The sequence below is a fragment of the Marmota flaviventris genome, chromosome 4 (assembly GCF_047511675.1).
Source record: "Marmota flaviventris isolate mMarFla1 chromosome 4, mMarFla1.hap1, whole genome shotgun sequence".
Taxonomy (NCBI): Eukaryota; Metazoa; Chordata; class Mammalia; order Rodentia; family Sciuridae; genus Marmota; species Marmota flaviventris.
This window is the reverse complement of record NC_092501.1, coordinates 23,235,245-23,249,577: the sequence shown is the minus strand read 5'-3', so window position 1 is coordinate 23,249,577 and position 14,333 is coordinate 23,235,245. Positions and strand designations below refer to the sequence as shown.

Genomic DNA, 14,333 nt, shown 5'->3' with positions numbered 1-14,333 from the left:
AAGAATATAAGAGCAGCAGAAAGCAGGGGCAGTGCAGAGACAGTGTCTTTCCTTGCTCTTCTATGTTTTCTTAACACTCAGTGGATCAATATTCAAATGCCCAGATTGTGCTGTCCAGTCTGTGGGCTTCAGGACACCCTTGGATGCTGCACTTGGAAGCATAAATTCTGCTGCCAAGAGGAGCCACCCTCAGTGACCTCTGGCTCGTTACGAGAGCAATGATCACATTTACCTACTTCATTGCTCTCCTTTTACTTTGACATTTACACACCTGGGAACCTTATGAAACACCAAGAAGCAGGGAGATAGCCTTTGGCCTTCCCCTCCTGCAATGGTCTTTTACTTCCTCATTTTGCACATGGGAGAAAGGAAGGAAATCATACCTGACTTTCTTCACTTTATTCTTACTGAAATTTTATAGTAACATGGAAAGAACTACACTTATATTTTTAGGGAAATGTGAAAGCCTTTAAATATTGAATCAGGAAAATTTAAATGGCTATGTGTATATATGTGAATGCACATGTAGTATTTGAGAAAGACTGAATTTTCAGGAAAAAATGAAAATCAATGAAACTTATTTTGGAACAGCATATATTAAATCACAGCATAAAACTTGATCTTTAATGTCATCTTGGTTGTCATCTACCTATCTGATTCATTCTACTGTGACCCAAATATACTTTTAAATTTAAATAGCCTCAGCATCTTAGCAAGGCCCTAATCAACTTAGTGAGACCCTGTCTCAAAATTTAAAAGAAAAAAAAAAAGGCGGGGGGATAAGCATGTGGCTCAGTGGTTAAGTGTCCCTGGATTCAATCTCTGGATCCAAATATGTATGTATGTATGTGTGTGTGTATATATATCATCCTCCATCCACCTCCAAATCAGTGTACCTGTCACATCATTTAAATCCATACCTTTCTAACCTAGAATTTCCATTGGATTATCCACATTTTTCTCCCTCTTGACCAACTCCAAATGACTCAGAACTATTTCTAAATCTAAAACTCCATTTGAAAGTATGAGTATCTGCCTTCACTGGAAATGCTTAAAACCACATGTTGTGACTTTTTAGATAGCATTAGGACATATGTATGTTTTTATGGGTCTGTGGTGTTGTCGCATTTATACATGCGCATCATTCTGTAATATTCATTCTCCCCACAGCGACTATGGCTATGAGAGACATGGGGAAAGCCAGTGTGTCCCAGCTTTCTGGTACAATCCAGCATCCCCATCAAAGGACTGCAGTCTTGGCCAGAGCTACCTGAACAGCACTGGGTAAGTCAAACACCTGAAGACTGGATTCATTGTTTTCCCCTTACTTTGATGGTGGCATCAAAGGGAATGCCTGGCTGTTGGGGAAGAGAGAATATAGAGTTGTTTTTTTGTTGTTGTTGTTGTTTGTTTGTTTGTTTTGTTTTTAGCCAAGTAGGTAAGGGAAACAAAAGAGTGATTTAGCTAAGAGTGCTTCTTTTTGAAAGCCTCAGAAGAGATTTGTGATCACCCACACTTCAGTACTGGCTACCATTTCCCTCTGGCAGACCCTCCTTGTTATTTGGTCAAAATATCTCTTCTGGAAAGGGATGCTGCCTTGTACCTTGGGCCTCCAGTAAAATAAATTGATACAGGCGATGTGCAGCTATTACAGTGCTCTCGGGGGAGAGGGGAAATGGATGTTCTCATACATCAATGCTGAAAACTTCAAATGAGAATTCCTAAGTCTCATCCTAGGAGCTCCTGGGATAAGAAGGTCATGTTCCACTCTTGGGAATTCTCCAATTAGATGTGTGTTTCTCTCTTTGCTCACTTATTAGTTATCTCTCAGATGCTTGAAAACAATTTCCTTGGAGATTTGTTGTCTGGCCTTTTTTTGCTGCCTCTATGATGCAGAAGAGATTTTGTCAAGTACATGGATGCACTGATAGCACTTCTCACATTCCAATGTGGCTACATAGCATCTGATAATCTTGATTAAATGCAACTTGATTTGAGAGATCCGGGGTAAGGTAGAGACCCTTCATTTTTAAGTGTATCCTGCCTGATGTGAATGATGTTGGTCTCCAGAAGACGCTATGAGTGTCAAAAGTCTAAGGTGTCCTCTCAATTATCACCTCTTCTAAAGATTTGAGAGGGCTATTTCTGGATTCCAGTCTGGAGAGTCTTTGATGTTAGGCTATTATAAGAGCCTGGATTAGGGATTTAAGCCACTGAAACTGCAAATCCAACAGCTTGCATTTAAGGAGATGTGGTGTCAGAGAACAAAACTCTAGGAAGTTTAAGGAAGGGGACTATATAGTTACAAAGAATCAGGTGGACCATCCAACTGACAACCACACCATTCTTTACACATCACTAGAAAATAATCGCATTAGGACATCTTGTATGTCTTAATATACATGTGTTGGGTGTAAGTAGGTCCAATTTAAGTAATTCTGGTGAGCAAAACAACAAATAGCTAACCAAATAAATCACACAAATGAAAGGGAAAGTCTATTTGCACCCTCCCCTCAGGGATTCACTCTTCGAGTTTCTTTAGTGTTGGCTGATATTACAAATCACCAACCAGCTTGAGCTGATGGCTAGTTGAGGTTAAAGAGGGAGGATAGATGATAGCAAGTTTGAGTTAAGACTTGAGTTAAGACTACTGAAATATGTATTAAGAGTAAAAATTAAATATCTTGTGACTAAAGATCAGAGAGAAAGTCTAATATGATTAGAATATTTGATTATCTTGATCAGTAATGACCAAAAGAACAATAGTGTGAACCAGCTATGTAGTTAAAAATTTTCTAATAGTCACACATTAAAGTTTTTTAAAAAGTAAAATTAATTTTGATAATATGTATAATTTAACCTGATATATAAAAATTATCATTGCAATATGCCACATTAACCACACTTCAAGTGCACAGTAGTCACCTGTAGAAAGCGACTGCCGTGCTGGGAAGCAGAACTCCTGGCATGAGCTCAATTGACAGTGAACAATAATGATGCACATTTGCAAGAGGGTGCATTGTCTTCTCATCTGAGAAAACAACTATGGAAAACATTTGCTTAACGTCTCCTTGAGATCTCTGGATGGGCTATGCAGTAGGTAGTGCAGTAGTGGAGAACCTATGGGGAAAGTCAGGTCTAATGGAGGACCAATATCACTCCAGAAGAATTTGTATTCCCCTGTATTTGAGACTGCCAGAAGACGGCAACATGGATGGAGTGGTTAATTATTCCTGACAGAGAGGGTGAAAGAAGCTAAGATGTGGTGGTAACGATAATGGTGATGGTGGTGGTTGGTGATGGAGGTACATTTATGTAATGTGGTTTTGTCAGAACACTGATTGTTTTTGTAGGGAAGTTTTCTCTTCCTTGAGGTAAATTTACCAGGATTAAACCGGTGTCTTAAACCTGTGCTTCTAATCTGACATTTGTGTTGAGTAGGAAATGAAATATTATCAAAGAGAGAAAATATGCTATGAAATAGCTCAGTTGGCTCCAGAGTAAGAGCCATAGGTATTAGGAGAAGAAATGTCATCTGGGACATGAAAGGAAGGCAGGAAGAGGCCTCCTGATTAATGAGAGTTTGAAGTCTGATGTTCTAGCTGCTCTCTGGTATGGGGAAAGCTGGAGGTGGCTTGGGTAAATACAGCTGGCTCTTCCCTGACAGACAGATGCACTGACTTTTCCTGCTTCTCTTGTCCAATGGTCTGCCTCCTCTACTGCTGTATGTGAGTCAGACATTGATTTTTCTTGGCTGGTTCAGACACTGATCCGATCCGCAGCTCACCGGGTAGGATCAATAGTAATGTTTAAGGAGCTACTCTCCCGGAGATGGAAGGATAGCAGTTCCTCCACGTTTGTTTATCTTCATAAATGGCTGTCTTTTTTGGAGACTTGGTTTTAGGGGCAGCTGCGGGGAGCATCTCTCTTGCTTTAGCTCTCTTTCTAATGTGCACACTTGCTCACATGCTTGACACAAAGCTCAGTACTGTCAATTGTCAATTCCTCTTAGGTACCGGAGGATTGTGTCCAATAACTGCACTGATGGAGTAAGGGACAAATACTCCGCCAAGGCCCAGTTGTGTCCTGGAAAAGCCCCTCGGGGCCTCCATGTGGTGACGACTGATGGGCGCCTGGTGGCAGAGCAGGGACACAATGCAACCTTCATCATCCTCATGGAAGAGGTAGGAGCCTACCGGGGTCTCTGAGGTCTAAACTCGGAAAGGGAAGAAAACAAAGACCTGCCATTTCCAGAGGCTCCTGTACCACAGTCTAGAGTGTGAATCAGAGACTTCTGCAGAAGAGAGTGGCCGGAAAGAAAGCTTGGGGTGTTTTGAGATCCATTTCCTTTCATTCCACAATGAAGACCTGTCTGCAGTGGGACCCCACTTGCCTCTGAAGCCTGCAGCTCTGGAAATATTTTCAGGGTCCTCCTTAGGGTCTGCTTAGGAAATGTTTATCACCAGTAGGTCATAAACTGTAAACTGCCAGGAAAAGGAAATTCAAATGCATCCATTGCTTTTAGGAGTCTCTTTTTACATAATAGAGGAAATATTATCTGGAAAAAGCAGAAACTAAAGAAACAGATAATAGCCTTTTTTTTCAAAGAATGCTATCATATCACCCTGACAAATTTATGAGAAACAACTAAACTAGAATGTGCCTTGCAATATAACTTTATTAATAAACAACATATTGTTATACAAATCACTATGGTAATTCTTCCTGCCACTGGATCTATAATAAATGACCAAGCACCAAGCATAGATTGATGTAGCATTAACTAACACTACTCACATCTAAGTTTCCGTGGAGGAAGATGGAAAGTGAACCTGTGGTCAGTGCACCCTTAGCTGATTAGAAAAGCCCACAACGCTTTGAGAGTCTTAGAAGTATGTGAGTGGAAAGATGATTGAAATGCCTTAGACTTACCTTTGTAAAGAATATTTTATTAGTTGCTTTCACATCAGCTACCTGCACCATTAGATTTTTAGTGTCTTTTGCAACCCGAGCAGTAAAATCAGATGCGTGTATTCATTCTAGGGTAGAAGAAGCACTGCTGTCTGCTTCTTGTTCTCTGTGGGGGCTGTTTAGCTTCTTCCCAAACCAGGGCCTTCTCAGGCACTCTGCTGAGGTGGTGGAGCAGGAAGGTTCCCTGATTGACAAAGCCCTCTAAATTTACATGCAAATTGCTCTGTGCTCTTGATAGCATGGAAAGAGAGCAAAGCCAGCCAGGAGGGGTTTTGTTTTTTTTTTTTTTTTCACATGTATGAGCATTTTAGAGTCTTTAAAGTCAGGACCACACTAGACTTTATGGTGAAGGTTTCTTATCCTAGGTTGACAGATTCCTTGGCCTCTTCCACACCAGTTGCTTGAATTAAAGGACTTTAAGATTCAGAGGAGGTCATTATTACATTTTCATTAGGGAGTTTTCAGGAATAGAGCTATAAAAACCTTTTCTTGAATGGACTTGAAGAGCCATGATCTTATCCATTTGAATTACCTTGGATTCATTTCCACTTTAATTTATATTTATAAACTCAAGGGTAGTTGACATTGTGTAGGGGTCAAGAGAGCAACTATCAATATTTCACTCACATCTAAGTTGCCATGGAGGAAGATGGAAAGTGAACCTGTGGCCAGTTCACAAATACTGGGCAGAATATTGGCTCATTATTCCAAAATGATGTATTTCTCTTTTTATTCCATCATCCATCTTTGAATATGAACAGAAGTACCCTGTTCTTCTTTATCCAGCATCTCTGCTCGGGACTCAGGTTGACTACATTTATCCAAAGGGTAAGACAGGAAGGGTGGGGTTCAGCATCATTCCTCAAGAAGATAAGTGCTGGCTTAAGAGGGTACCAGGTACACACCTGAACCATCAACATCACATCACCAGCCAGCACCCAAGATGCTCTTAGCCTTCCAAGAGGCAGAGATACCTGTGAGCCACGATATTCAGTAGAGGCTTCAGAGAACAGGGGGCTTAGGTAGTTTTCAAGAATTCCAAGGACAAGGGAACACATATGTAATTTAGAATAGTATGGAGTATTCATCTGGATGGGAATGATCATCTTACCTTATATTGTAATTTTGAAGATGGCATTATAGGAGATGTGTAAGTGATTAACCTAGCTTTTAGAATGCAACAATAAATGCTCAGAAATAGAAACAATGATAGCTATAGAATTGTGGTTGGGAGTATTAGCATTAAAGTTAGACTGCTTTCAAAACTTGAGTCTTCCACTATTGCCTATGTGACATTAGTCTGATGATTTTGTCCTCATTTACAAATGGGGACAATGATACTTTCTACAATACAGGGTTATGAGGAGATTAATTGCTTGGCACTGATACAAACCTTGGTGCTAGCTGTTCCTATTATTGCTATTATTTTTATGAAGAATTAAACCATGTGTGAGGGATTAGGAAAGCCCTTGGCTTCCCTACTTCAGAGTTCAGAAAGGCTGTACCTTGCCCACTGTGGCCAGTATCACAGCAATTCCGGCTGTCCCAAGGTTGCACATACAGGGACAATAGGTCCACAGTGCCTGCCCACAGTGCCTAGTGGCTTCCAGAGAGGAGTCTGATGGTTGTAGTAAGGTGATTCTGCCTCCTGGGAAAGACTATAGGTCTTAAGAAGGTGATGCTGAAGGATCAACAGGAGGAAGCATCGCATTGGAAGTCAGGCAGGACTATGTGAATGGACCCAGGCCGATGGCTCTTCCCTTGCAGGGTGATCTCCAAAGGACAAACATCCAGCTTGACTTTGGGGATGGCATTGCCGTGTCCTATGCTAACTTCAGCCCAATTGAAGATGGCATCAAGCACGTGTACAAGAGTGCAGGGATCTTCCAGGTGACGGCCTATGCAGAGAACAGCCTTGGCTCCGACACAGCCGTCCTCTTCCTGCATGTGGTTTGTAAGTGGCATGAGCCAGCCCCTTTCTCTCTTTCCTCCCGGTGGCAACTCCTTCTTCCTGGAATTCAGAGCTGAGACTGGGTTCCATATGTCTAATAGTGATTCAAACCAGAAGATTGAGGCGTCTACCCATGTGGAATTTAGAGACTTGTAATGCTACTTGTAATGCTACTCAGAATGACATGCAATTTAAAATTTATGAGTTGTTTATTTATGGAATTTTCCCTTTAAGAGTTTCAGAGTACCATTGCCTGTGGGTCATAAAATAGCAGAAAGCAAACTGTGGATAAGCAGGGACCACTTTATACCCCATGATAGTTTTCACATTACATGTCATTTAGGTGGAAATTACGAGTTTTCAAAGTGTTGAAGTGAATACAAGGAACTCCCTGTATTCATTGTGTATTAACAACACAATGATGGTATGATTTCCACTGTATAAGCAATCCACATCTAAGAGGTCCCTGATTAACAGGAAGCGACCTAGTCCCCTAGTACAAGGAGCAACAGTGAGGAATGTGGAGCATGTAGGTGGAGACCTGGACTGTAGAGCAATTATGTCCCTAAAAACATGTGACACTGAGATAAATGATTTCTTTTTGGGGCTTTCTACACTTTTTAAAATGGTATAATTTAATTTAAAATTCCCATTTTACAATGGTTTAATTCTGCTACTTTACCTCATAGGGTTCTTACAATAGTACAAATGAAAAAAATAAATAAAGCACCTAGTCATTTATTGGTTCATTCAACAAGTATTTGCTGAGTTCTTAATACATACAAGACATTCTGCCAGGCACTGGGCAGACCACAATATGGTCTTGCTCTGCAGGATTTACATCTGTTGAGGAAGGGGAGGTGAAGCAAGAAATGGGCCTTTTTTGGTAAAACAGATATGGACTATAATCACTCTGGACTGGAAACACCAAGGCAGGAGCCTGAATAGGTGGGTTAGTGTGCACAGTATTTATGAGTGCAGTTTTTAGAGCAAGGGAGACCTGCACTTGAATCCATCCTATTTCTTTGTGAAATGTCTAACTTAGGTCAACTTTTTCACCTTTTAAACCTCTGATTCCTCATCTTTAAAACAAAGTTCATAAGGAATCTGAGAGAGTCATTGGATAGTGTGTGTGTGTGTGTGTGTGTGTGTGTGTGTGTGTGTCGGGGCCCCAAGACCACCCCAAGGCTTGATGATAAACTGGGGAAACTCTTAGGACTCAGCATGTAGCTTCATCCTCATCCATGGCTATGATTTATTCCAGCAAAAAGATACAAAGCAAAATCAAGAAAAGGTTGCAGGGGACAAAGCCCAGAGAAAACCAGGCATCAACTCCCACAGGCCCTTTCCCTGTGGAATCACACAGGATGTGCCGATTCCTCTTGGGGTGGGAGGTAACAACATAAAGGCTGTCTGCCAGAGAAACTCATTAGGGGCTCAGTGCCCGTAGTTTTTATTGGAAGCTGATCACATGAGCACGGTCAGCCTGGCATATTCCAAACCTCCCAACTCCCTGTGGAAAGTGGGTGTTCACAAAAATCCACACTGTTTGCAAAGCCAATTTAGGCAAAGTGAACCACTCCTCCTAGTTAGTTAACTGTTGATTGGGAACACTCCCAGAGCCAAGTTCCCAGACACTGGCCAAGGGCCAGCCTTGCACCATAGACCTTTCTAAATGATAGCAGTTTCAGTTCTGTCTTCTGCAGTGGGCAGAATGCTGCTTTGCACCCAGCTTGGCACATGATGAATGTTACCTGTTATTATAGCAATTACTAGGATTTCCTGTTAGCTTCCTCCCTGACACTTCTGCTGTCTTCCAAAATGAAGACAAAGAAAGAAAAATAACTTTACATTCCTCTGTTCCAAGAACTTGCCCCACCCAGGTTGTTCCTGATTCTGCCAAGGGTGAGCCTTGACTGCAGGTGTGAAGACCACCATATCTTAGTGCCAAAAACATGATAGCAAGGGCCAGGTTTGTGCTGTGGGTTATGTGCATGAAAACGGAAATATTTCTTGAAACTTTTATCAGCTCCTAATTCCCTCCAAATCAATCATGGCCATATTTACCAGTGGAACCTGCTCTTGGCCCCACCCTGGGCCTTTAACTAACAAAAGTATTGCTACTCACCCATAATAGTCAACTTCACACAGATTATTAGATTTTTATCAGAAAGGTCACTATTTGACAGTGAGGATATTGGAACTTTTCTGTGTTCCTCCTCAATCCCTCCCTTCTCTTCTCTCCTCACTGACCCATGTTTTGTCTCCTACATGGTATTGTTTCTTAAGATTGTTTTTAACTAAATATTCTTGATCCAAAACTGTAATAAATGTAACCATGTTGGGTGGTATTCCAATTATGTAAGCTCCACCCCCTTTTGTTTCTGGAGTGAGTTCAAGGTGAAGGAGATCTTCCTTTATGATTTTGGGCATCACAGTAACCTTCAGCATCTACCCTGACTAAACCAAGTTTCTCAAGTGACAGAAAGCTGAGAATTTCCAGGTTCTTAAGGCATTGTGCACAATGCTGAGCTGTGGGAAAGCCCAGGGTTCCCATGAGGCATCTTGGGGAAGGGTTTCACTCTATTTGGTGAAGTAGGTGTTGGAGCAAACTCAGTGATGAAAAAGAATTTTTTCCCCCCATTGATGGAAGAATAAGTCATTGGAACCCAGGTTGGGAAAGACCTCAGTGTCAATGCAGGAAGGGGGAAGCCAGTCTTCATCTTCTGCCTGGGAGGGGATAGCAGGGGCCCCTGGCCCCAGCTTCTGTATCCTTGTTGACCAGTAAAGCTCAAGAGCTAAAGACATTAGTCAGGTAAGCTCCTAGGAAAATGAGTAAATAAACAGAAGTAGCCAATATTGTTTCCCCACTCTTGTGTTCTTTGACTGACATTGAGCAAACCATACAGAAATAATACAGATTTGCTTATTTAAAATAATTAAATGTTCAGCCAAATGTGCACATGAAGTGACAAGGTTGAAATTATTTGCTAGAAAAAATCTTGCAGTGCCATATGCCTGGAGTCAGGGCATAGAACTGTAGGCAGAAAACATTTTCAGACTGCACATACACAGATTCCTCTATTTTTTTTTCTTCATTAATTTTTTAACCTGACAAAAATTATACAAGTTTATCATGTACAACATGATGTTTTGAAATAAACATTCACTGTGGAATGGCTCAATCAGACCAATTATCATAGGCATCACCTCACCAACTTAGTTTTTGTGGTAAGAACACTTATATCTATTGTTCTAGTGATTTTCAAAATCCAATGCAATCTTATTAACCATAGTCACCATGGTACAATAGACCTCTTGACTTTCTTCCTCCTATCTTCTGCACACTTGGTTTTCTTTGATCAGCATCTACCCCACCCCACTTCTGCCATCCCTTGTCAACCACGAAGGTACCCTCTGCTTCTGTAATTTCTAACAGTTTAAGATTTCACATATAAATGGGATCATCTGATAGAAATTGTTCTGTGCTTGGATTTCTTTCACTTAATGCAATGCTCTCTGGGTGGTCCATGTTGTCAGAAATGAAAGGAGGAGAAAATGCCACGGAGTTGAAAAATAATGAATCTACCCGCCCCCGTACAATACATCACTAATGTATTAATAATTTTTCATCAGTGTTTTTTCTCTTCTTCTTTTTTTTTTTTTGGAAATGAATGCATTAACTTCCTCACATCTCCTGCCTAGGGCGTGTCTGCGTATATTTTTTTATTTGCTAATATAGAGCTCAATGCTGGTTATACCAGTTTTCTGGAAAAAAAAAGGAGAAATACAGCATTTTTATTATTTGAGAACCTGGCATTTGTTTCTCCTTCAAATTAGGGAGATGTACTTTTCTCTCTTTGTAAAAGGCCTTGCCAGCTTCCGACACTCACTGTGTCCTACAGATGATGAGACACAATGGCCCATTGTTGAAGAAGATGGAAACCAATTAACAATTGAGGATAATGGGAGAGCCCTCCATATAATGCATTGACCCCAAATCACAAAACATGCTAATCGTTAGAAATGAAACAGACTGCTGTTTATCTTCCTTTTCAATGGCCAAGTGTGTAGTAAACTAGCTTTGTCCTTGGATTGGAAATTCATAAGCATTTGTTTCATAAGTTGTGTTTATCAGATGTAAATTCAATTTGGTTATCACTCAAGAAATCTGAAACCTGAGTTAAGTTCCCTGTTTTACCAGGTACTTCAGTTCAAGTGTAGAGACCCTTCCCAACATTTGTGGGTTGTGATTATTGCTTTATCATAGGGAATGCTTGATAGGGATTAAGGTTAAGAATCTAAGGGCTGGGGTTGTAGCTGAGAGGTAGAGTGTTTGCCTAGCATGTATGAGGCACTGGGTTCGATCCTCGGCACCATATAAAAATAATTTAAAAATTATTTTATCTACCTATTATGTCTACCTATAACTAAAAAATAAATATAAAAAAATGCCTTAAAAAAGAATCTAGGAGTGTGATAAAGTTTGATGGTTTCTTCTATGAATATAAAAACTAACTCTTTTCCTCCTGTTCCTTTAGGTCCTGTGGAGCATGTTCACCTCCGAGTTCCATTTGTTGCCATAAGAAATAAAGAGGTCAACATCAGTGCCGTTGTGTGGCCCAGTCAACTGGGGACACTTACCTATTTCTGGTGGTTCGGCAACAGCACAAAGGTTTGGCTCTTCCTGATCAGTATCAAATGAGACATGTGCCAAGTGCTTCTGGGCTCCAGCTTCTGCAGAGGAACTGGGGTCACTGGGGGTGCAGTAATGAGAAGTACTTCATGGACTGAGAACCCAGATTTGAATAAAACATACCTCCCACACCAAGTTCATTATTTTCACAAGGAAAGTTTAATTCTAAGAAAGAGTGCTCCATTCTGCTTTAATTCTGGCCTTTCCACTCACCAACTATATAATACCGAGGAAGTTACTCAGCCTCTCTGAGATATGTGGTCTCAACTGTTGGATGTGAACTATAACCCAAGTACATATATGGAAATTAAGTGGGATGACACATGTAAAAGAATCCTCTTCAACTCCTACTAGATGTTTGTTCTGCACTCCTAACCTTCTTAGGCAAGGTACTGAGATCACCATGTCTCAAAGTAAGAAATTAATGGGCAAATCTGAACTTTACAGATAACTTTTTACTCCCAGCAACTGGTGAGGAAGAATTACCACAACTGTATGATAGAAGCTGGAAGTAATCAGGCTGAAGACTCCTTGATTGAACTAATCTTCTTGATGTTCTTCTCTATTCCTAGTTTTCTCTTCCCTTAACTTTTTTTTAGAGCACTTTTAGGTTCTCAGCAGAATAGAGAGGACACTACAGAGATTTCCCATATATCCCTGTCCCCAAGAAATGCATAGCCTCCCTCATCATCAATATCCCTACCATTCTGGTGCATTTGTTACAACTGATAAACCTATACTGATCCATCACCACCCAGAATACCTAGTTTTCATTGGGATTCACTCTTGATGAACACATTCTGGGGGTTTGGAAAAATATATGATGATATGTATCTACCATTGTAATGTAAGACAAAACAGTTTAACTGCTACCTAGTCCTCCTCCTCTTCCTTCCTTCCCTTGTAATTTCTAGTCACTGATCTTTTTACTGTCTCTATATTTCACCTCTTCCAGAATGTCATGTGGTTGGAATTCCATAGCACATAGCTGTACATAGCTTTACAGATGGACTTTTGTCACTCAAGTTTCCTTCCTGTCTTTTCATGGCTTCATAGCTCATTGCTTTTTAGTGCACAATAATATTTCACTATCTGGAAGTACCACAGTTTACTTATCTATTCACTCACTGAAGGACATCTGGGTCACTTCCAAGTCTTGACAATATAAGTAGAAGGGTTATAGACATCCATGTTCAGGTTTTTATATAGACATAAGTTGATAAATACCAAGAGCATGATTGCCAGTTCATATGATAATAGCATATTTTTTTTTTTTTTTAAGAAATTACCAAGCCAGGAGCTGGGGTTGTGGCTCAGCAATACAGAGCTCGCCCGACACGTGCGAGACCCTGGGTTCAATCCTCAGCACCGCATAAAAATAAATAAGTGAAATAAAGGTATTGTGTCCAACTACAACTAAAAAACATGTTTTAAAAAAGAAAGAAACTACCAAACTGTTTTCCAGGTTTGGAACATTTTGCATTCCCACTAGGAATGCACGTGAGAGATGCTCCTCAGTGTTCTGTGGCCTCACCTTCTGTATTTTGGCCATTTTTATAGGCATTTGGTGGAAACTCATTGTTTGACGTTCCATTTCCCTGATGACATAGCATATGGAGAATATGTCATATTCTCATTTGTCAGTTATACATCATCTTTGATGAAGGGTCTTTAAGAGCTAGATTCATTCTCTTGCATGTGGATGTCTAGATATCCAGCACCATTTTATGAAAGAAGTATCTTTGTTCTGTAGTGTTGCCTTTGCTCCATTGTTGAAGATCAGATGGGTACATTCTTTTCTTTCTTTTTTTTTCAATAGTTCATTCTTTTTAAATTTTAATTTGTTATAGATGACAACAAACAGAATGCATTACAAATCATATTACATATATAGAGCACAATTTTTCATATCTCTGGTAGTACACAAAGTAGAGTCACATCCTTCATGTCTTCATACATGTACTTAGGGTAATGATGACCATCGCATTCCACTGTCTTTTCTACCCCATGCCCCCTACCTAACCTTCTCTCCCCTTTTCCGCTTTGCCTTATCTAGAGTTCATTTCATCCTCCCATTCCCCCCAGCATATTGTGAATCAGCATCCTTAAATCTGAGAAATCATTCAGCATTTGTTTTTTGAGGATTGGCTAATTTCACTTAGCATTTTATTCTCCAGCTCCATCCATTTGCCTGGAAATGCCATTATTTTATTCTCTTTTAATGCTGAGTAATATTCCATTGTGTATATATACCACATTTTCTTTATCCATTCATCTACTAAAGGGCATCTAGGTTGGTTCCACAGTTTAACTGTTATGAATTGTGCTGCTATAAACATTGATGTGGCTGTGTCACAGTAGAATGCTGTTTTTAAGTCCTTTGGGTAAAGACCAAGGAGTGGGAGCTGGGTCAAATGATGGTTGCATTCCCATTTTTCCAAGGATTCTCCATACTGCTTTCCATATTGGCTGCACCAATTTGCAGCCCCACCAGCAATGTAAGAGTGTACCTTTTTCCCTACATCCTCACCCACACTTATTGTTGTTTGTATTCTTAATAGCTGCCATTCTGGAGTGAGATGAAATCTTAGAGTAGTTTTGATTTGCATTTCTCTAATTGCTAGAGATGTTGAACATTTTTTCATATATTTGTTGATTGTGTATCCTCTTCTGAGAAGTGTCTGTTCAGGTCCTTGGCACCGGTGTCACACTGCC

At 40.3% G+C, this 14,333-nt stretch overlaps 1 protein-coding gene across 1 annotated transcript in view; it reads left to right on the top strand.

Moving 5' to 3' along the window:
* Sorcs3 (sortilin related VPS10 domain containing receptor 3) overlaps positions 1 to 14,333 on the top strand; it is a 579,229-nt gene that overhangs the window by 538,387 nt on the left and 26,509 nt on the right. The window contains exons 17-20 of the mRNA XM_027930160.2: positions 1,171 to 1,284; positions 4,013 to 4,184; positions 6,739 to 6,925; positions 11,464 to 11,597. Coding sequence (XP_027785961.2) covers positions 1,171 to 1,284; positions 4,013 to 4,184; positions 6,739 to 6,925; positions 11,464 to 11,597 — 607 coding nt within the window. The remainder of the gene's footprint in view (positions 1 to 1,170; positions 1,285 to 4,012; positions 4,185 to 6,738; positions 6,926 to 11,463; positions 11,598 to 14,333) is intronic.